The sequence below is a fragment of the Excalfactoria chinensis genome, chromosome 6 (genome assembly GCF_039878825.1).
Source record: "Excalfactoria chinensis isolate bCotChi1 chromosome 6, bCotChi1.hap2, whole genome shotgun sequence".
Classification (NCBI taxonomy): domain Eukaryota; kingdom Metazoa; phylum Chordata; class Aves; order Galliformes; family Phasianidae; genus Excalfactoria; species Excalfactoria chinensis.
Window position 1 is genome coordinate 14,058,526 of NC_092830.1, and position 23,376 is coordinate 14,081,901.

The 23,376-nt window shown below is 37.9% G+C and overlaps 2 protein-coding genes across 4 annotated transcripts in view; both read right to left on the minus strand.

Annotated features, from left to right (window-relative positions):
* Positions 1-465, minus strand: part of DNAJC12 (DnaJ heat shock protein family (Hsp40) member C12) — a 31,171-nt gene extending 30,706 nt beyond the window's left edge. Inside the window, exon 1 of the mRNA XM_072340100.1 lies at positions 255-465. Within this exon, the coding sequence (XP_072196201.1) occupies positions 255-373 (119 nt within the window). The 5' untranslated portion in view covers positions 374-465. The remainder of the gene's footprint in view (positions 1-254) is intronic.
* A 2,845-nt stretch (positions 466-3,310) lies between these two features.
* Positions 3,311-23,376, minus strand: part of HERC4 (HECT and RLD domain containing E3 ubiquitin protein ligase 4) — a 30,985-nt gene continuing 10,919 nt past the window's right edge. Inside the window, exons 8-26 of one of the 3 annotated variants that reach the window (XM_072340145.1) lie at positions 22,242-22,372; positions 21,172-21,332; positions 20,710-20,786; positions 18,681-18,805; positions 18,073-18,132; positions 17,448-17,559; positions 16,931-17,120; positions 16,203-16,375; positions 14,758-14,874; positions 12,323-12,346; positions 11,750-11,848; positions 10,998-11,165; positions 10,730-10,873; positions 9,788-9,954; positions 8,924-8,990; positions 8,602-8,684; positions 6,281-6,464; positions 5,567-5,669; positions 3,311-4,756 (exon numbers count right to left, since the gene is read on the minus strand). In XM_072340145.1, coding sequence (XP_072196246.1) covers positions 4,548-4,756; positions 5,567-5,669; positions 6,281-6,464; positions 8,602-8,684; positions 8,924-8,990; positions 9,788-9,954; positions 10,730-10,873; positions 10,998-11,165; positions 11,750-11,848; positions 12,323-12,346; positions 14,758-14,874; positions 16,203-16,375; positions 16,931-17,120; positions 17,448-17,559; positions 18,073-18,132; positions 18,681-18,805; positions 20,710-20,786; positions 21,172-21,332; positions 22,242-22,372 — 2,394 coding nt within the window. In that variant the 3' untranslated portion in view covers positions 3,311-4,547. The remainder of the gene's footprint in view (positions 4,757-5,566; positions 5,670-6,280; positions 6,465-8,601; positions 8,685-8,923; positions 8,991-9,787; positions 9,955-10,729; positions 10,874-10,997; positions 11,166-11,749; positions 11,849-12,322; positions 12,347-14,757; positions 14,875-16,202; positions 16,376-16,930; positions 17,121-17,447; positions 17,560-18,072; positions 18,133-18,680; positions 18,806-20,709; positions 20,787-21,171; positions 21,333-22,241; positions 22,373-23,376) is intronic. The other 2 variants (XM_072340146.1, XM_072340147.1) reach the window with 2 other exon arrangements.

The following is a 23,376-nucleotide window of genomic DNA, read 5'->3' on the forward strand; positions in this document are numbered from 1 at the left end:
TCCAGTGCCGCGCAGCACGGAGTAACGACAAACTGCCCTTAACCCACGGGTATTCCTGAAAGCCACAACTGAAGCGCTCTGTAACAACACACAGACATCTCTCGCGGTTGTTTTACCCGCGTCTACCACTCCTAACGCCTGGAGGCAGCAGAGCAGCAAGCACAAACTGCGGCGGAAGCAAAGCGGCTCTCCCACACTTCGCGGGCGGCTGAGGAAGAGGCCCACCGAGTCACCGACAACAGCGCTACACTTACCGCCTCCGCAGCGGGATCCAGCGGGACAGACCGCCCAGCGCCGAGAAGCGGCCCCGAGAGCCGCCCCCAACACGCCCAGTTGTGCTGCATTTAAATACAGGCTCCAGAAAGGGAAGCATCCAGGGCAGGCCAGGGACACGAGGCTACCCGCCAGCAAGGCGTCCGAAGGCTCCCGCAGGCAGCGGCAGTGCCTCCAGGCTCCTCCCTCAGGCACAGGTACGGCCTCGCGCACTCCCCGTACCTACGGCCAGCTGAAGCCCCGCGCCTTGCCGCGCGCTGTACCTGCCGGCAGGAACCCCCAGAGTACTAAAGCACGGCTTAGGAAGCACACCTAGGCAGCCTCTACGCAGAATTAAGGCACAAACAAACTAGTTTCAGCCCTACCATCTGGCTAATCGTTTCTGTAGGAGGCTGGGCTTTAGTACAGCCCACCACCTCTGCTCTGTAACAGCAAGGCTCGAGAGAGAAGGAAAAATCACTTCCAGCCTCTGCAAAGGCCTCCGAAGTCAAATCCTTCTGCCTCACACTGCAAAAGTTCATATGCCTTTAATTATTAAGCTCTGTTCTACAGCTATTTGTAACTGATGGTACCACACTGCGTTCATTCCTGGATAAACCAAGCTCATGGCAAGGTAGAGCAGTGCAATGAACTGGAATCCTTCATAGGAACGTAAACCTTCAAGTGGAATTCTGCACCTTGATGCGTTGTATACATTAGTAACCACCTTAATAGTAGTAACTCCTATGAAGTGCTTAAGCAGGGCTCTGTTTTAATATTTCTACACTGGCTCAGAGCAACAGCCCTTTGATTTTCCCCTGGAAAACAATGGGCAAGTTTCTGTGATACAGGCAAGTACAACAGTCCGTGTAGTTCTGTCACACAGCTGCAATCTGCAGTTCTGTACCTGTGACAGCTGCAGTACATCTACTGCTACAACGAAAACAAACCTTCCTTCAGTAAACATAACGCAGATGGATCCAGCTAACCATCCTCCAACAGTCATTCTGAATGCTTATCAGAATGCTAATCCTCTTTTCAAAACTGCTTGTATATTTGGAATAATACAAGTATGTAGTTGTAATTACAGAGTAAAAGGATAGCCAGAGGGTATCTAAGAAAAGACTCACCAGTGCTGAGGCTTTCAGTTGAGATGGATGCTCACCAATGTTGAGGCTCACCATAAAAACACCACAAAGGAGCAACCTCCAGAAAGAGATGCTACCTTAGTGGTGGTCAGCCCTTAAATGGGATCTAGTAGAGGTGGAGTCAAGCTCCAACTCTTCTGGGAGAATTACCTTCACCTGTGCTCCCACAGCTGACTCATTGCTTGCCTCAGGTGGTTAATCAGAGGTTCAGGCTGTGATCAACAGTTTCCCTTACACCACTTCAGAGATTTTTAGTTACTGTAAAACATTCCCACTGGAACCCAAAATACTACTTTCCCCCAGTTGTTCACGTGATCCTTTTGAAAGCCTACAGGCTTTCCTTGCTTAATTGGAGATGGGACCAGGAGGAAAGCATCTTTCTTCCTTAACACCATGGCAATTTTACTTAAGCAGGAAGTTAATTGTTTCTCCTTCCTCACATGATGCACAGCATTGAATACTGTACGCAAAATGCCACTTAATCCAAGTAGGAGGGAAAACACTTCAGCCACTCACTTTCTCTAACCAGAGGAAACAAGCCAAAGCTAAATGCTTGCTTAAGTCCTTCACACAGTTGTTATGACCATTAGCAGACCTAACAACAAGGTAAGTACTAACACCTGTGTGACAGAAGTAACATAAGGACTAGTCACTGTTCTGGTACTGCATAAAAGTCTTTTACCTTGTGTAATGTTTGGTAACAGAGCACCTGTTTCACTGCACTGAACGAGCTAACACCTGCACCGTAATCAGGAGTGTTTAGCAGCTATTATCCTCCTCTGTAGGATCCAACTCCATTTCTTGCAGAGGTGGATAGAATCAAGGCTGAAAGTGCAAAAATGTTTCAGGTTAGTGCAGTCCCAAGGAATGCGACTCTCACCCTGCTTTGTCAGTGGGCTTCCTTCTGTGTGAAATTTAATCCATCACCCAACCCCACAAGGCTTACCAATTCCACTCAAGTTTCAAGAGAGCACGTCTGTCTTTCCGATGCTGGAGAAACATGCAGTAATTGTCACAGCAGTTTTAGTAAACATTAACTACAACTCCAAGATGAAAGACATCTGAAGTTTTCTAGCACATCCTAAATTGAGCAAATGGTCAACAATGTTCAATAAATAAATGTTCAATAACTGGACTGAATTCTGTCTCCAACTATCTCATCTACAGAATAAGGGGCTGTTGCTAATCTCTCAGATCAACAGGATGAAGGATTCAATATGGCAGAATGGCCTATAGGGAACAGAAAACAAATAGTGCTGGGTTTACATGCTATGCATTATAATCAGGCCTGCACAACTGAACAGAAAAATAACGCACCTATCAACTGCGTGCACTGAGTGAAGGCGGGGTCCCATGGACAGCAGGGGAAGAAACAGCATTTACTCAGGTAATGATACACAATGGAAAAAGAGACAGCTCGATGGTTTTTTTTCACTTCCTAATTTCCAAGTACTTGCCTTCACACGTTTGGTGTTCCATAATCTCAGAGGTTTTAATATTACCTGGTAAAATGAAGGCATAATGTACTTGTTTTTTCCCTTCCTTTCTCCCACGCATAGTAAGATTAAGCTGCTGCAGCATTTGTCACATTCTCGTATTTCACATCAGGGAGAACTTGCCAGCCAGGTAACACATGTTGGAAAAGATGAGATATAAAGGCTGCACGTAAAGAAATTATTAGAGATTACATTGCATCAGAATGCTGTAAAAACAGTTACCGAAAGAATGCTCTTAACTGCACTGACTGCTCTGTATATCTACATCTAATCACAAGTTCAACAATTTATTCTAATGAATGAATTTCCCTACTTTTGAAGTGAGCATACTTGATTTACTGCATACACAAGTTACCCTCTGATTGAATGCGTCACTGCCGCATGATGCAAGCATCCATACACATCAGTCAACAAAGGTTTTCATTCAAGACTTTTATTATAGCTTGAATTATTTTTTTTTGTCACTGCATTTAAAAATCTAAAAAAAATAAATATTTGTTTCACAGCTGCAAGTCACATCATATGCATTAACACCACACAATCTGGAATTTAACCAGAGAAGGAAAGTCAACTCCAAAAGTGTCCAGCTAAGCACAATTGTCTCATGGCATTTATACTAAAAATAAAATCTTAAGAAAAGGGGAAAGGGGTGTTAAAGAGTTATTTCAAATGCATTTATCTGGAAAAAAGTGAAAATTCTATTAGAAACCATAAACTACACTTTCAGCATTTAAAAATAAACGTTTAACCTCTTGACAGCAACAACTGTCGGGAGCATCTTTTTTCTTTTAAGCTGTATTCTTGACACATGGCTGCAGAGGTTCCCAGTGATAAATTAACCTCTTTTATAACTGTGTCCACTTACACAATCAGTCCTTAAAAATAAAGCAATGTATTAAGTCAGCTCGTCCATCCATGTATTAAAAATGCCATTGTATGCAGGTTTTTGATGCGGTTTTGTTGTCAGGTTTTTTTGTTGTTGTTGTGTTTTTTTTTCTAACCAGCATTAAGTGACTGCTTCACGGAACTTGTTGGATTGTACACTGTGAAGATGAATGTCTTTCAAACAATAATTTTCATTATTAAGGTTCTTAAAACAAACCAGAAAAATATATCTTCAGAAATCAGAGTAGTCACTTTTTTTGTTAAAAGCCATAAAATAAGCTCATATTCAATTACAAGCAATAGAAACCATACTGCTATCGGAACATAATTATTTTATCACAAAAGTTTATTATTTACAAAATGAAAAGTTACCAAGTGAATTTATCAGGGAAAGACCTAAATATTCTTACTAAGTGATTTGAAAAACTTAAGCAAGTCTCTCATGCACTCACACGCCAAATTGTCTGCATAAGATGAAATGTTAATTCATGTTAGTGAAATTGACTCCCACTCACAATACTCTCATTTTATTGCAAGATGGCAAAATCAACATGGTTTTGTACAAGATTTATTAAGACAGCTCCTCATTTTTGTTCCCCCTCCCCCCTCTTTTGGCTCCAATGAATATCCATACCACTTAACATCTTGCAAATAATCAATTATATTATCATCTCCATCATTTAATCCACTGAATTTACCACCACAAAAAAAGACACAAGAAGTTAGTTTAATGATCCCACTTTACACAGATCTCTCATTCCTGAAGTTATACTAAACTGAAACCTTCGTAGTGATCTATAGCCTGGATCAGCTTAGATTTTAGGGTTTCTTTATCTGTGTATTTTGGAAGATCAAGAAGATTAAAGCAAGTGTGAGCTACCGGAAGATAACCTTCTCCACCTCCAGTTGGCTGGATGACTAGTTTAAGACACTTCATTCCAAGGATTGGAATACGATCACTGCCTGTCAGAAACACTGCCAAGAAAAAACAAACAAAGTCCTGAAAGCAGTTTCAGTTAAAACACCATGTATTCCACATAGGCTGTTCTAGTTCTTATTTATAGTTCTCCATTATTCCAGCTGTACTTAGCTTTTCATGCTGAAACTTTTCAGATAAACTTGAAAACAAGAAATGACTTCGCCTGATCTCCAGCCTGCATAAGTGAAACCTCCACTGTAACCTAACACGTTGTACACACAGGAAAACATTTCATTCTCTCATACGAAACCAGTGCCCTTGACAGGCAAGATCAGAATTGGTTACCTAAAATTCACTAGCTTTACCTTTAGTGTACTTCTCAGCATCCTGAATTAGTTTGTTCAGTAAGGAAGTGGTTCTCAACATCAGCTCATTCACAAGAAGCTTCCCTAACTTGTCTTAGCCTGTACATTTTCCCTCACATCAGTATCTTTAGGTACTGACCACCAGTTATAACTTTGCCATTCTACCTATTTACAGTGACAAAACTAGAGAACATGAACCTGATTTCAAATCACAGGGAAAAAATTGTGATCAGCAGACAGATGCCACCAGTAGCTCACACTGTTGGGCAATTCTTTTATTTTAAATGCCGCTTTGGCCTTCTGCAGCCTTATAAACCACCCAAAACTGTTCAGGACAACTTCATGAAAGTCATAGACAAACTTATAATCAACTGCTCCTACTCTTATTTTTTTTTTTTCCCCTCCATATGAAGTTAATCACATTGTTACCATTCTTATTGCACCTGAAATCAGTGATCCTGTTCAGTTAGAAGTTTCTGTAAAGTACTGTTGAATACTTACACAAAAACTGTTTTTTCTTCTCCAAAGGCAACTGATGAAAAACCTCCCAGAATATTTTAATAGTAGGATGGTCTGCCCAGTACTCTCCTTTGTATTCCGTATTCTAAAATGAGTAGGAAATTAAGTTACTTCTCAGTAGGATAATGCTGCAATAAAGTATAAACAACACGGTTTGTGACAAGGGATACTTGCTCTGAAAGTGACCCACTGCCACCTCCTTGGGTCAAATTTCTTCAGCTCTTCAGTCTGATTTCAACTATGCAGACAAATGGACGTACCTCAAAGCAGCCTCAATTCCAGAGAAGTTGTAACAAAATCTCACATTGCGTTTCAGTAACCAGAACTACCTACTTATATCAGCTGTATGCATTTTGTTCACTTTTTCCCTTCTAACTTAATTTCACAACTGCCTTTCGATTCTGTGCAATTTTTCTTCCTCTTTATTCCCCCCAACTCTGATTTCCTTCAGAAATTAGATGAGAAAACTTTAAGCAGGAAAATAAATAATATTTTAGTGTCCTTATTCACTGACAACTAAAAATGAGAAGATTCTCAGTTATGCAGTCTATCCAATAAAGGCTGCACTCACATACCACATGCTAATAGAGAAAACAGAGCTTAATATAATACTTTGAGATTATTTTTGCATCCTGAAATTAAATATATATAAATATATATGAAACAAAAAGCCAGCTACATTGTTTGTTTTTTTACCTTCTCCAGTTCTTTCCAATCGTAATTTGTGTTCCCAATTACCATTGACTGCAACTCACTGGGCTGGAAGAGCTGAAGAACTTTACCTCCACATACTTTGTGGAAGCCTGCGTGGAATGCACTGAATAAGGAAGCTACTGATTTATTGAAGATGTAATCCACATACGCATCTACAAAATCTTGCCTGTACAAAGAAAAAAAACAATTATGTTGAGAGAAGAAGAAAACAAAAGTACGTGTCACCCTTCCATCCACAAACAAGTAGCCATCTCAGTACAGAAAACTTCACGGGAAGTTGAGCAAAAAGGATCCTAGGCTATTATGTGCTCCACGTTACAGCCACAGTGAAGATGACCTGAATGAAAATGGCACATAAATGTACATTTTTTTCCAAGACAGAGCCAGTAACGTACAAGACAAAACCAAGAGTGTTTTGTGCTACTGATGTCTGGCATCACTGCACCCATCACAGTGAACTGGACTGAACAGCAACACACTCAAAGACCTGGACTTGTACACTGAAGCCAGCTGATGCCAAAATTGGTGTATTTTGGCTTTGCTCTGATTTTATTATAAAGCATCACCATATGTGCACAGAAGCTGAAAATCAATTTCAAGTAGACATTTGAGTCCTACACGTTTAAAAAAATCAGGGAAAAGAAGTTAAGATACTGAGAAACAGATTGTCTTATCCACACTTCAGTACCAGGAGTTCTCTCCTCTTACTGCAAACACCATCTTCAGCAGAAGCTAGTAGTTAAAATCTCCCAATACAATACTTATTATAATTTTGTTTACTTATGAAAGGATCCTAGTTAATGCTGTTAGCTTCTGCATTGGCACAGTGACTCCAGTTATTTGAATAACATCACCAATAATTTAAAGAAACACTGAAGCTCATTTTGATCATACGCTATTGTTAAGCTGTAGAACACATCTTCCCTATTTTAAGCATGCTGTGGAATATTAACACCAGACAAAGGTTTCTCCAGAGAAAACTGACAGAAGTAAACTAATTAACATCATGATTCTCTGCATGAACATTTTTCAAACTGAGTTAAAAAAAATCATGGAATATTTGGGCCCTAAGAGAAAAGACTTCATCAGACAACTGGGGATGACAGCAAAGCACACATTCTGTGGACACCCTAAACCTTTTCTCATATTTCAACTCCAATCTCACAGACACTTTGTGACAGAAATAAACAACTTCTGGAGAAAACATCATGTTTAAGATAAAGCACTGAAGTCCTTAACTACCAGACAAGGATTAAAGAGAAAAAAATCTGATCCATGTAAGACATGACCCTAACAACATTATTAGATGCTTGCTGTGCTTCTTTGCTTTTCCCTTCAGTGAAGCGGCTCAGTCTTGCCACTACACTTGGAGCTGTGAACCAATGTTTTTCTCTCCCAGTAATGAGGAGTCAGGAAGAAGAAGGCACTGTCACTGCACAGAGTTTGTGATGCTTTCAATCTTCTCTCATTGCTTTTTCCTCTACACGGGACTTAGCTACACACAGAAAACACTGCCCAAAATGCAGAACAGAGATAAGAACATACCCAAAGGTGCTTTTTCTCCCTTCCTATAACATACAGCCTAGGTATGTTCTGCTCTCACATAGTGTACCCTTCTTTCCATTTGATTCTCCCTTCACTCAAGGAAGAAGTGAAAGCTCATAGAAGACAGGAAGATTACCGATAGAAATACATGAAGGGGAAGACCAACAAGGGATAAGTAATAATATTCTGCACAAATAGACAAGAGTACCAGAAATATTCTACCTATCCTCCAAGAGCAGAAGGGGAACAAAGGGTGGGAGAAGCTGCTTTTATAAAACAGAATTAACAGAACCCATGAAAGAAGGAGAAAACCACACCCTATGTACTCATTAGACAGTGACACTAGATAATAAACTAATGTATCTGTTGTACAAAGTGAAGACTTCTCTGAAATGGTATTTCACATACCAAGAGTCCTCACATAACAGCATCTAAGTTGATGTTTTCACAGTGACTCAGTAACTTTCTGCAGAACCGTTTTTGACCTGACATGTAGACTGCATATTCAAATGGGCACTAAAGAGTTTCAAAATACTCCTGAGGCCAAAGTGAAAAAAAGATATTGCATCCTAAGCAACCTTAGATGTCTAACCACAACAGCTATTTACAACATACATAAGAGAACAGCTTGGAAAAGCAACAGTATCTTTGTGTCCCATCACTAGTGTAGCAACTTGACAAATGATCTCTATAGCAGCCCAGTTACATTCCCACAACAGACAGTAACACTGAACTACTCTGTGATCCAGAACACTCACCTATTTTGTTTGACTACAGGAATGTCAGCACCATTAGGAACAAGTTCCTTAATTTCTGTTGTACCAAAATTTTCCACAGTGATCTATTTAAAACACAAATAGTATTAATTTTATTTACTGTGTAGAGGACTTCTTCCCATCTTTTAGTTAACAGTATAGTGAATGGCAGATAGATCTTAACATGTTAAGCACAGAAAAATAAATTCAGGACAATCAGCAGCCAATACTTCTGCCCAAGCAATCCATCAGATGAAGCTGTAATACACAGTACAAGCTCTACTAGTAAAACAAAACAAAGCTTCCAAAGTCAAGAAAAACTTACAGTAAAATTAAGACAAAATGCCTCTTCTATGTCATCCTCTGGATAGTCTAGTAGTTGCTGCATTCCCCTGAAAAACAAATTACAAAGTAAATGTACCAGTGAGAGGAGAACAAAAAAGTTCTACTATTATATTCCGGTTAATAGCTTGCTGAATTGCAGTGCAGTGCTGCGAAATTTCAGGCAAATCACATTGCTTTCAAAAGTATAGAAAGCAAAGCTTTAAAGAAACAATGGTTCGGTTTTCCTATTATTTGTACTGTTGTTTCCTTTTGATTGTCTCCAGGAGTTAAGAGAGAAGATTAATACCCCAATGTCTAGCTTCAGTTCAGGGAAGGATTCCCAAGACAGAGGTGCTAATTTCTTATTAACCATTGATGGTGTTTCCCATTATCTTGTTCAATTTCTCCTTGACCTATGAAAAGATTTTGCATTCATAACGCTGAGGCAATCTAACTCCACCTGAAAATCCTACCTGTTGTTTCCATCCATATCCCTACTCAAGGGCAATTATTTAGCAAGCACTTGCTTCTGAAATAAGCAAAAACGCTTCCTCCTCAGATTAATCAAAATATACAGAACTAAAAATTATGTTCACACTTATTTTATAAAATTAATAGTAGAATCTCAAAGCTTTCAAGTTCCAAAGATTCTTGTAGGGCAATAAAAGCAAAGAGATGAATATCAAAATCAAACACTTAGAGAAGCAGCTGTTTAACAACAGCACACATCTGAAATGGCATGATAACTACAAGTTACTCCGAGATGTTTATCCTGTGTGAACGGCATGTATTTTCTTTAACCCTTCAAAGGAAAGCGTTGAATTCAAAACTAATTCCTAATCTCACTCATTTTCCTCTTGCTTACCTGCCAACATCTGGCATTAACTCTTTTAAATCATCCAGGGATGGCTTCTTATTCAACAGCTTTTTATACAAAGCCAAAGGGAAGTGAAGGTCTACAATAGTAAAATTATATATTGCTAGCCCACAGACAACACCAATCAAATGAAACAAGTCACTGTCTTCAAAGGTCTAAGAACAGAAAACAGACAAAATATTTTAAAACAAGTTACTTTAATCATTTATAGTCCAGAAAAAAGTTATGCATATTAAAACAACAGCTAAGATACAACATGTTTTGTATTCCAAGTGATAAATGCTGCTGAAACTACCGTATAAAGATTCTGTTTTTATCAGTGAGTTATTATTACAATACTTAAATATATTTTAATTTAAATTGATTGGGAAGGAGAGGTGAGGAGCTCACTGTTGACTTCCTGGGACTAAACAGTTAAGGCTTAGAACACAACTGTGGAAACATTAATATCTAGATAACAATGATCTAAGCAAGTGCTAACTACAGTTATTTAGCGTGTTCCACTGAGAGAGGACTAAAGAGTCCATGATCAAAACTTCCAAGCAAGTACAACCAGGTGACTACCAAAAAGTGGGCCAAAAAATGCAAATGAACGCACGAAACAGAGGTTTGACATGCCACATCAATTTTCTCCTCCACTCCAATTCTACTTTTGGACTCAGTTGGCATTTCCTACCAAAGTGTCACCTCAACTGGGGACAAATGGTAAGGAGTAAGGTAAGGAACGAGGTTAGGGAAAAAAAAAGAAAAAAAAAAAAAAAGAAAAAAGGAGAAAGTTTTGATCTAGCAGTGGAAAAAATTGCAGTTTTTCAAGATGACTTCCTTCAGCTTCTCCTCTCAAAATAAAACTACCACAAACTCCTATGTTCATACATCATTAACAAAATATTTTAACTGAAAGAAAACTCGTGACTGCTGATTGCACCCTACCTTGTCAGAGAACCAGATCAGCCTGGACTCTTCGTAATACCTGAACATTCCATATTTGGGATCTAGCAACTCCCTCATTATGAGCAGAAAAAATTCTTTGCGAACACCGCCAACATCAACAGCTTCTTCCCCTACAAAAATAACCTGAAACACACACTTCGATTAGTGTACAATTAAGAAAGAACATGAAGCAACATTTGTCTAAAACATATTCTCAATTACTATCTCATCGGTGAAAGACACTCAGGTCAGTATGTACTGGCAGTACCTTCAGAGGCTTCTTGTAGTCTACATTCTTTGTTTTCCTTAGGACTTCCACAGCATCTCCTACAATATTGTCTCTCCTCACCATTAGTATCAGGCATGGGTTAACAGATTCAAATACTGGCAGAAAAAGAGAAGACAAATTCTGCCTGTGAGCCTGATCAACAGCCATCTGGGAGGGGAAAAAGGAAATAAAATGTAATTGTCAGTAGGTGACTTAAGATTCCTATCAACACTAATTGGTCTCATCAACACTAATACACTTAGGGAAGACACAGAATACAGCGTCTGACATTCCAAGTGAAATACTCTGGATAACAAAAGGAAGCAAAAAGGAAAAAAAAAATAAACATAACACCTCCCTCCTCCCACTAAAAAAAATGCATTTTATCTAACAGGAAAATGAAGCCCATTTGGTATGAAAGAGCTATTAAAAAAGTGATTTTAATTATTGTTTGGTTTTGTTTGTACCTTATTACTTGGGGCTAATGTGAAAGAATACATCCAGTTAACAAAAGGGGAAAAAGTTCAATGGATGTTTATATAAAGATTAATTTTATTTCAATGAGATTCCTACCAGCTTCTGCCATGTACATACTTAGAGGAAAAAAACAGATCCCTTACTCTCATGGAGAAGAGGATTGAGTTGGCAGAGTGGGGAACAAATGAGGACACCAAAAAAGGCAGACCAACCCTCCAAAGCCTCCAACTAAACCCAAAATAAGTTAAATCTTTAAAAAAAAAACTGACTCATACCTGCATCTGCATGACTGCATCTGTTTGCAGAAGAGTTGTCTTTGCCTGAGCATCAAAAACAAATGGGTACGTGCAAATGGTAACAGGCATGTCTGTTAACTAGAATGAGAAGAACCATGTCATCATTCTGTTTATTGAAGAAAACCCAGAACCACAATTAAAGAAACAAATTTATATTCATTTAATATATCTATTTTACTGAAAAGAGAAATAAATCTTCACTTGCTGTCAACAGAGGACCTGAAATATCTCAGAAGAAGCGAAGTAGATGTTCAATAGTTCAGTATTTCAGCCAAGAAAAAACCCACCCCCACTTAACACGTTTTAATTTCACTCCTTTTAAGTCCACTCCTTTTGTTGCAGCTAGTAGCTACCACCAAACAAGTCTTTTGTTTTTAAACTCTGCTCTGAATTTGCAACAGAATTACATACTACTGCCCCAAAAAAACCTTCTGAGTTCACAGTCCTAACAAGTTAAAGCTTTACTCCTAATGGAACACATCACACAATCCTCGGCCCTGTTTCTGATTTCCTTACATTCCGGAAAAGAAACCAGATTGCAACCCATCTTACCTCAGTTAATCCATGGTTGACATCCTATGACAGCATTTGCACAAAGGCAGCAATAATTAAGATGAAAAAGCAGCATTAGTGTCTGCATTAATTATTCATCTCTGATGTAGAATTATTTAGCTATATCTTCTATATCTTCCCCCCCCCAAAAAAGAATGTTTACTGAAAAACTGATAAGCATTGTAATTAATCTACAAAATACAACTATGCCTTTCAACACCCTATATATGCTTTTAAAAGGGAGCATCAGAACACCTCTTAAATGATTATTCCCACACCTTAATACATGACATTTGCTTTCACAGACATTTTCAATCTAAAGTGATTACAGCACGTCACATTGAATTCAAAACATTTTAAATGAGTAAAAATTTTAAGATAACAGAAAAATTGGTCATTAAATTTCAATTATTTAGACCGATGACACCGCATATGAGAAAAGCAACTGAGTTTTGCAATTTGAGACAAGCTAATATATATTGCTATGCCCGTGTGGAGACATTCAGAACAAGTTAGGTAACTCTGCTAAGGAACTAAGTCATGCACTTGGTGGATAAATAAATAAACATGAAATGTGAAAATACACGAGACTCTGAATTGCAACATGTAGACACCTACAGCTCAGACAAAGTGATGGCCAAAATAACATCACCTGTTATATGTGCTCTCTACGTATCTCTGATTCCTAAAGGAAACACAATAGGCAGCCCATTTCCCACAGGTAGATTTACGCAATGCTGTACTCTAGTTGCTGTATTTATTTCTAAAACACTTTTTCCTTTAACTCCTTTAAGGACATTATTCAGTAACTTTAACATTCCCCAACTCCTCTTTTGTTGAAAGCACAGCATTCCTTTTTCTTCCGTTCTTAAAGAACTCTTCTTTTACTTTTTTTTTCCTGTTATTTCTCCTTCCGCACTTTACTCAAGGAACTGAATGAACAGCTTTGTCTCAAGATATGGCAATAAAAATATGACAGTGGCAAAAGAAATTCTGATTCATTACTAGTGGTTCAATAGGCAAGTAGGGCTTCTTATTGTTGTATAATCAAAAGCACATGAAACTAGTGGATATGAAGGCAAGAAAAGGCCATCCAAAACACTGATACAAGACTAGTGCCATGGAACTTCTTTCATCTCTATAATAAATCATCGTAATTGGACTTAAAGACACATACATGACAAAATAATAAATGAATAAAGGGAAGTCAGTATCTAGCATTTTCTGACTGTTGTAAAGATCCTGCTCAACTCTTCTGATTTGACTAACAAATGCAGCTTTGAACTTTAAAATAAATCCATTTTCCAGCTCTCATTTTCCTGTATCTCAGAATTCTTTTCCCTGATCATGACAAATGCAATTCTGATTTGTTTGCATCTACATAAAGCGCGGCTGTGAAGGTCACAGCCTTGTCTAATTCTCTCTATCCTTCACCAGCATACTCTATTCCAAATGTACAACCTGCTTCTATTTCCAAGACCTTGCAATATTTACCTACACCTTCCATATCTCATTTACTATACTATCTCTGTCAGCCACCTACCTCAAGCACTGATTATTCTTCTGAAAAGCCTGGCTGACACAAAGCTCCGATGGCTATAAATATCAGCTCATTATTTCCTTACAACCTCCCCTCCCCGCCCCCCCAATTTTCCTGCTGTTGCTATTTTACTTAGCAGTTTTATATTCTTTAGTAGACAAGCTATCATTTGTGTTGTATTCATCAAATACAGAGCAAAAGTAGGCCTTTCCTTTTCAGGACCTTCTAGATACCACTGCAGAAGAGTTATGTTTATGTAGACAAAGCAAGTACATGAACCTACTCTGTTCTTTCAAAACTGAAGTCAACTGTTCATCAAAATCTTATCCAAGTGATTGCTTCCATGCGTGGCCATTTACTCCTCCCACTCTTCTATTTACAGATCCAATAAACAATTATTTCACTTCTCATCGCTACGCAGTGATAAGTAGAATAGGATATTCATTATCTGTTCCCTATAACTCCCTACTCTGTTTCCTGACTTAGTTTTCCAGGACACATTCAGCTTTCTTTAAGTTTTGATTACTCCGACCAAACGTAGCTCACATGATGACTCAGGTTATTTGAGATGCTGCCCTACCAAGAGTTATCACTTCCCTAACTTTTGATACAGCAAACCTTAACAGATAGCATTCTGAGTCACCTTTTAACTAATCCATTCAAATGCTAAATGGTGTCAGTCCTAAGAATGATACCCTACAAGAAATACATCTACTTAACACATCCTCTATAACTAGTACCTGACATAAGTTGAGTCATTCGTTATCACTGTCTATCATCATACTTGTATGAAAACAAAGTGTACGTATTTAAAGAATCTACAGGCTTCCATAGAAAGACAAAACCAAACATAAGGTGGAGGGGACAGATTAAATTTAAGCAAAAGAAGCCTTACCATTCCAAATACCTGCTGCTGGACCCAGTTGACATAGTCATTTCTGATATCTATCAAATCTTGTATTTCATGAATATAAAATCTGTCATACTGGATAACTTGTCCTCTTTCATTTACCTAAAGAAATTAAGTTTATCACTTTGTATCATCTTTTTAAAATGGATTCTTTTTTATTTTTCAAGCATTCATTATGCCAGCCACAGATACCCAGCCAGTAAAAAGTTCTAGGAAAACAACAACGCCTACAAGCAAACAAGAACAGTGGTGAAGATAAGGAAAGATGGATTATTCACAATTCCATCCAAGGTACAAAGAAAAATAACTAAGTGTACAATACTGCAAAACACAGTGCTGCCACCCTGACGCATCATGAGATGACACAGAAACAGCATTTGCTTATGTACAAGTTTAAGAGCAACAATTCAAGAACTCTGGTCTTTCTGACACTATGAATACTACTTCAGTTACATGGTCTGTGAGGAACAATTTCTATTTAAAAATAACGAGCTTAGAAAGGTAAGAGACAGAAAGACACTTTTACAAAGCATAATTCTAATCCCAGGCCCTCCCAGAAAATGCACTAAATTTGCTTTCCAAATGACAGATAAGCACCACTCACTGGTGTGACAGTGATTTCATCTTTATAAATGGATAATCTGAATTTATTTTCTTAAACAATCACCAAAATAAATAAATAAATAAATAAATAAATTCCCTCACACAAAAAAGGGGAAATAGCAATAAAAAAAAAATAAAAAAATCGTAAATCCGTGAAATATCCTAGATATGTTTTTTTCTTATTTTCTTCCTCTTACCTTAGTTCAAATCTGGTAATTATTAAGAATTTGCTGATAAACCTACCTCGCCACCCAGCTGTTCGTAAATCTGTTTCTACATTGTTACCACATATTAGTCAAAGCTGGGTTTCAAAAAAACCATGAATTTGGAAGAGATCAGGAGGGGGATCTTCAGCAGCCATTACCACAACAGCTTCTCAGACTTGTGATGTTTAGTCAGGTTACTCTGAATCATTTGGGCTATTTTTGTTCAGAGCTCAAAAATTCATTGATTTTCGTGTATTAAATTAAGATACTAACGCTCTGAGTAAACACATCACAGGAGAAATCTTTGTCCTGGTAAAACTGCTCAAACCTACCTCAAAATGCAACCTTCCAATTTTGACCTTATTCACTATCATTTCTAAAGTATTTCTTTCCAGCATGCCCTCACAGATGCAATTACTTGGGTCAGTGACAAGAAAACAGATAATTTCATCACCATGTCAGATTAGAGTCCAGAATTCTAATGTTTTTTAGGTCCAAAACAAACAACTGTTATTGTTGTTATTTATCAGTTATTTAACTTCTTTCAACAACTACACAGCACACAGGTGTTGACAAAAAACAAACAGATAGAGTAGTTGGCTTAAACTGACGTAAACATACCCTGTGCAGTATTTCTAGAACTCTGAAAGCTGTGTGTAGAAAGTTTGTAAATATTCTTCGTTCGGATGGAGGAATGCCAATCTTATACAGCTTCAGGAGGTGGACCACAACATCCTTGTAGAGTTCCACTATTTTGAGGAATAATGGAGGTTCAAGTACAGACCACCAATTTTCTGTCAACAAACGACAACCACACAAATATAGTACTTGCCAATAAACATTATACTATTTTTTAAATCAAGAGAACATTTCTTATTTGAAAATGTACTTGTAAATATAACTATAAAAAGAGGTGAGCAGAGATAGAACAACATTGTATCAATGCTTTATTACAAATTCAGCTCTGTACAGAGCAAGATTCAGAGAAACAACAGTCTTCCGACTTTAAAATGGTCCTGGTGTACTACTCTACAGTGTTACATTCTCTGCCCACCTTGTTCTGGGCTATTAGCAGCTGAGCACACATAAGCACTACTGAAATGGGAAAGGCTCTGAAGAACAGAAAGAGACATTCAACAAACTTTTGAGTGCAGAAGCTAGGATAGGTGTTTTCTTTAATATTATGCAACATTAACCCTTAACTTTCTGATTGAAAAAATCCAACAGAACTGTAAATAACCAGCATGTTGTTGAGACCACATCTTCACTGATTAAATTTCTTAATATTTTCATTCCTATATCCTTTTAAGAGTTAAAAAAAAAAAAAAAAAAAAAAGTCAATTTCTTACCAAGAACTTTCAAAGGAGCTTTCTCTAGTTTCAGAATTGCTGTACCAAATGGAATAGCTAGTGTTGTGAAATTGTTTGCATCACTCATCAGCGGGCACTCTGGTAGAGTGAGATACAGCCTTAAAGCTTCAACATCTGGTAAAGAGCTGCTCAATTTTGGAATAAGGTTCTTTTCCAAACTAGCTGCCACCTACAGAGCATAATAAAATTCAGTTTGATACATTTGTACACTTCAACAAAATCTGATCTAGATAAAAATTAAACTAGAAAATACTAAGAGTTTAAGTTAAGCTACGTATAATATTTAATTTACTGTTTTGGTTCTGGATTTTAAAATACAGACACGCAATATGCTGGTGTTACCATCTAGCACAACACAATACAGTTTTTACATATCTGTAGTTGAAATATTATTGAGTAAAGAATGCAACTAAATGTTTCCAAGCAAGCATAACAATTGCATTTCTAGACAGGTATAAAGATGTTTCCAAAGATAAAGAAAATACGCAGCACAAACCTGTTGTGATATATGAGCGTGGTCAGGCTGTATAAGTTTGTGAAATAGTAGTCTAGCAGCATTCATATCAACCCCTGAGAATCTAACGCTGGTTTTGTAATGATCATCATTGCTATAGCAAGGAGAAAAAAAATACAGACAAAGACTGAATCCTGTATTCTCAGCATTCTGCAAGTCTTCCACCATGAGTTTTTAGCCTTGTCTACTGTGGAACTTAAATGTCATCGATCACAGTATCAAAGTTCCACCATGCAACCTTCAAAGCAATTAAAAAAAAATTCTAACTGCCAGACAATCAAGTAAAAAACACCAAGATCTAAAACAAGCTGCACAACATATTCCTCCTGAATCATATACAACTTGCAGCTGTTAAGTAACGAGCTTTGGTGGTTAACAGGGCAGCAGGAGGCATGCACTTCCAAAAACTGCTAGGAGACATTCTATATTTGAGCCAGCTGATAACCTATGTGTAATAAAGGAGCTAGAAAGTTAAAGCAAAAGCATCTGAGTAACATTAAGACAAAGAAATTGAATGAAGGTGTTACTGTTGGAACAACAGACACTAGGAAGTTGGTCACAAACTCTTCTGTTCACAGGAATACTTGTTTAAAAGCTGACCTCTTACCTCAAAGCCAAAAAGCTCCCATTCAGGCACCCAGCTGAGGAGAACGTTCCATCAATCTCACTGAAAGTTTTCATATGAAAGAAGTTACATTTCTTTTGTGCTCTTTTCTACAAATCAGCATTTTCTATTACAAACTGTATTTAATTTCGAATGAGTTTAATTTCTAATGAGTGACACATTGTACATATGATCTTATTCTGAGTTTAATCTGATGTTTTAAGTCATAAAAATCTCCATTCAAGACTGGATGCTTAAATAATGCTAACAAAGGAAGAATTTTTCCAGTTCATTTTACTTTGCACACTCCTCTTGAAAAGTAGTGGGAACAATCTTTGAGTTATGCTCAAATTTCTTTACACACACCGTCATTTTTCAATGCACAACTAAATAATTAAACCTTGTATTAAGCTCAGGTGACTAAGTTGTGCCAGCTGAGACACAAGACTAAAGGAGCTAAATTACTTCATGACAACGAAAGCACAGCAAATAATCTGCTCATAATAAAAGTCAGTAATTAAAAATACCTTTGTTGCATATGTTCAGACCCACATTCATGCCCAAATCAAATAAAATTATGAAAGACAACTTTTTTCCTCAACAAAGCTTACTTAGCTATCTCTACAGGAAGCCTTCCAGATGGGAAAGTCAGCAATCTTTGAATAAATGTTTCATTCACAGTCCAGATCTGCTTCAAAAGGTCAGGATACCTGAAGTCATCTGGTGGCACCATGTTCTAAAGTTTAAAGAACACAATGAATCCCTATCATTCATTTAGTTCACTGCCAGGCCACGAGCATACAGAAGAGGATCCATTCAAACTTTAGGTAGCTGCCCTCCCACCCCACATCCATCAGACAACTCTGAGAATGAATCACGTTTCTTTGCAGAACATTACTGCATCAACACAAAACTCACAATCTGATACGCTTCTCGTTCTAAATGAATTACAGAGATTTCTAATAGAAAATTTTGAGTAGGAGACCTGGTCCAGAAAGAGGTGGCAAGCAGCACCAAAACTAAAATAAATCTAGAAAAAGACATTTCTCTTGAGGATGCAGGCTGACAAACACAGCTGACTCAGTATAATGATGACTAGCTGTTGCCAAATTCAGTATCCTGATCTGATCCTCCGGGATCTTAATGTTTTCCTTGGGTCCAGCAGAAATATCGCTTAGCCACACAGTGAAACAACTCAGGGAACTGACCTGTCCAAAAATTTACTTGAAAGAAAATCAAGCAGGCCTGGCTGAGACCCCTTAGCTGGCAAGGGCACACAGGTCCCAGGAGTACAGGACTCACATAACTCTGAAAGAAGTCGATGCAAATTGACAAACTAAGAAGAACTAAAAGGGATATTTCTGCAGCACCAAAGTCCATCTATGGCTAATACTTTTTGTACAGAACAAACGACAATAACTGCATTCATAGAGTTCACCTCAATTAGTCAGTCAGAATCTACTTCAGCTATTATGAAACTTGCACAGTAGAATCTTTTTTTATGAGAAGAATTTCAATAGAGAAGTTTTGAGCCTTTGCTACCAGTGATTTTTCTGGTCTACACCTGTTAAACAAATTCTATCTCATACAGTAACAGTTACCAACACTCGATCAGAATTGGAAAACGGGAGAAACACTGTTACTTCTCCACAATCAGAACAGGCTGTAGGAATAAAAGGTCACTGTAAGCCTGACCTGTACTCAGTTTTGCTTGACAAACATGTTTTCCCCTAAAACCTTACTGTTTCCCCACGCTGCCTAATTAGTTGTTTTAGTGGGGTGTTTTTTTCACTCCACCTTTTCAACTCACATTGCTTCTCTGATCCCTACAGTCTAAAATCTCCTGAGCTACTACTCAGAAATATCCCCTATACAAATCTTCCCAAGTCAATGTCTAAAATGGTTTCCTTTCCATCACACTCCTTGCCATTCTCCCCTCAAACACACAACAGAATTTACACAGATCAATTCTTATTCTCTTAAAGAAAGTTACTGTTTTAAGACTAGCACAAAATTATCAACACAAACAGCCACCATTTATCATTTTTAGCCCCATTTGTTTCTTCATCACTGTGGAATGCTATATTGACCACAGAGCAAAACACAGCATAGCTGCAGTCAGGAGTAAGGGTGGGTTGGGGGGAAGAGCTCAAATATTCACTTTCAAAAAGCAAAAGGTGATTTTGAGCACTAAAATAGGTTGTAACAGAGAAGATGTACAGTCTCCTTGGAAATATTCAAAAGCCACCAACACATGGCCCTGGGCAACCTGCTCAGACAGGACCTGCTCGAGCAGGGGGGTTGGATGAGATAGACCCAGAGGTCCCTTTCAGCCTCAACTATTCTGTGATTCTATTAAAAAGGAAGATTTCATTAAAATGTGGTTCCATTAAGAGGGAGGAAAGGCACACATTCATCACTCCGCAAAAACTTGTGCCCAAAAGCTTCGCTGACAGCTAACACTCAAACTCTATCCAAGTCCTCACTGCTAAACTGATGCAATGCCTTGTGCTTCCATACTCTAAAATATTACAATGTAGTTCTGCACCTTCAATATCAAAGTCTCTTCAAGTGCATCAGAAAAAAAATGAAGCTGAGTTTTAAATATATTTTCATTCCAAAATACATTTAATTTGTTACCTGTGGATAAAAGTAGTGTGCAAAACTTTGGTCCCCACCAGAGAAAATTCTTTTTACACAATAATACTGCTCGCTGTCTGCAAGAACAATCAAATAGAGGCAACTGAAAAAGTGAATTTGAGAAATACTCAAGATGCTGCAATAAATACATTCAGTTGGGAAACAGATCATCTGTTACATAACCTCGGTGTCAGTAATTGTTCACAGTGCAATCAGTAAAGCCATATTTGACAGACTAAGCAATAAGAGCTCAAAGCTAATGCTCTAGCGCTAACAAGGCACCTAGCCCAACAGCACATCTAAGCAGTTTTTGCAAGTACTTCTCACAGAAGCAATGGACTTTAAGAGAGTAGAGCACAGTGAAAACAAACTGTTGGGAAGGAAACAATCTAATCCTGTCTCAAGATCTGCAAAACACTTCCTACACAAGTCCAGTAAGTAAATATGCTAGGTGTTGCTTACCTGCAGGTACCAGGCACTGAGTACTATAAGGAAGCCAGTTTCCTTTTACTGTGAAGGGACTTTTCCTATTACTGGTTGTTCCTGTACCTAATTGCCCGTTACCTCCAAGTCCAAAAGAGTAAATTCTTCCAGAAGAAGGAACAAATGCAGTAGTGTGCTGCCTAAGGGAAACAGAATTCAGTAACAAAACCCTCAGCATCACAATATGCTTTACACAGGCCAACCTAAGAATTTTGTTGAACAGTATGTGAAAGGTCCTGTAAACACTCCACATCTCTATTGGAAAAGCACCATCACTGACAACACTGTCAAAACATTTTCCTGGAAATGTTCAAGGAACGCAGATGCCAGGTTTTGCTTTGAACCCCGCACACAGTTTGACCCTTTGAGCATCTCTCTGGACATTCAAAGATGTTTTGTTTCTACCAGATTGGCTGCATCCCACCTTGTCCCTGCAGGCAGCCCAGGTCAGGCTGGACAGGGGGGGGGTTTAGCTCCTGTTGGAGCTGTAGGTGTCCCTGCTCGTTGCAGAGGAGCTGGGCCAGATGGCCTTTAAGGGTTCCTTCCAACTCAAACAATCCAATGATTCTACTGTTCCTCATCCCAACACTAGTTGCCCCCTCCCCTAACATCCACTTAAGAACAATCGGTATTGAGTTTACTAAATGAAAAAGGTCCAATTTGTTATGAAGAAATGATTGCATAATACATTTAAACCCAAATAACAATATATGTTTATCTCATCAAAAATTGTTAGAATTAACTGTTTTGGACAACCTCCCCAAAAACCCTCTTTCTTTAACAGGGAATAATTAAGTGACAGCAATAGACAAGTGCACAATCATTAAGATTTTCAGTTCAGAGAATGAAAGCTCTCAAATACTGAGACTTCCATACACGTCCTAGTGAATGTTTTTAAAACCTCACCAAAGCATCTCTTTCACTGGATACTATCTTCCACAAAAGAAAGGTTAAAGAAAAAAGAAACATTTTGTATTAGAATTTACACAAAGTTTTACACAAAATAAGTGTTTCTAAGATTCACAGTGCTAGTACGAAACAGACCTTACCTTCCACAAGTTATCTGTGTGACAAGACTTCCCATCAGTTCAAAAACTTTCCTTGGGTTTATCTCATGGCTGGTAGAGTTATGACCCAACTGACCATAGCCTCCAGCTCCAAATGTAAAAACCCCACCTTCCTAAACAAGTAAATTACGCAGATTAAAATAATAGTATGTCTTGGAAGAAGGAAACAGTAAGAAAAAGGGGTTTAATAAATCACCTTTTCTGATAATTCTGAAACTGTGGGGAAAGGACTAAAAACAGATTTGCGCAAGAGGCCCCTGAGACACAGAAAGGTCACAAGGTTATTAGTATCATGAAAAAGCAGCATTGCTGTCACAGCTATTACCCTATTTGTGTTAAATCTGAGCCTTGTAATTTCACGTTATTTGTGTCACTGACAGGCACTAATCCTCATCCTTTCCTCCTTTCCAGATTTCATAATGAACTATAGTGGTATACAAACTCATACCACCAAAAAGTATAGTTTGGCTTTTAAACACTGAATGGGATTTTAAAATCAGTTATTAAATAGGGAGCTGCCCTCCTCAGAAAGACAATGCAGAGTATGACTGAGATAGTTAACTTCGTTATTTGAAAGAACAAAACAGAAATGTTCAATGCTGTTGTAAGGCAAGTCAGTTTTTAGAAGTGTTTTTGATTAATTTATCAAGAAATTAACCAAAAACTGAAATGAATGAATATTAAATCAGAAGCATTTTCTTAAGTTATACAACTTACCTTACAACAACTTTAAAACTTTCCATTTTGACATGCTTTGAAATTGTAAAGCTGTTTCTTACTCTGCAACAGATTGGACCTCTGCTGGAAATCATCATTAAAATGGCAGCGTCCGCTAAGAAAAACCAACAGGTTCATTAACTGAATCAGAATAACAAACAGTGACAGGTTTTTCTGTATTTCAGAAGGGCTTGAGAAAAAGTCACATTCATACACAGTACCACCTACAAGAGTCAAGACCCCTGGCTCTGCAAGGCCTGTCACGTAAAGGGAAATGGATTCCTACAGGTAACAAATTTGTAGAATTCACAATATATTCAATATTTTGAGTCTATCAGTTTTAAAGAAAGCCTGAAGTAAACTTCTGTACATAAAAAAGGGAAAAAAAAAATAATGCAAG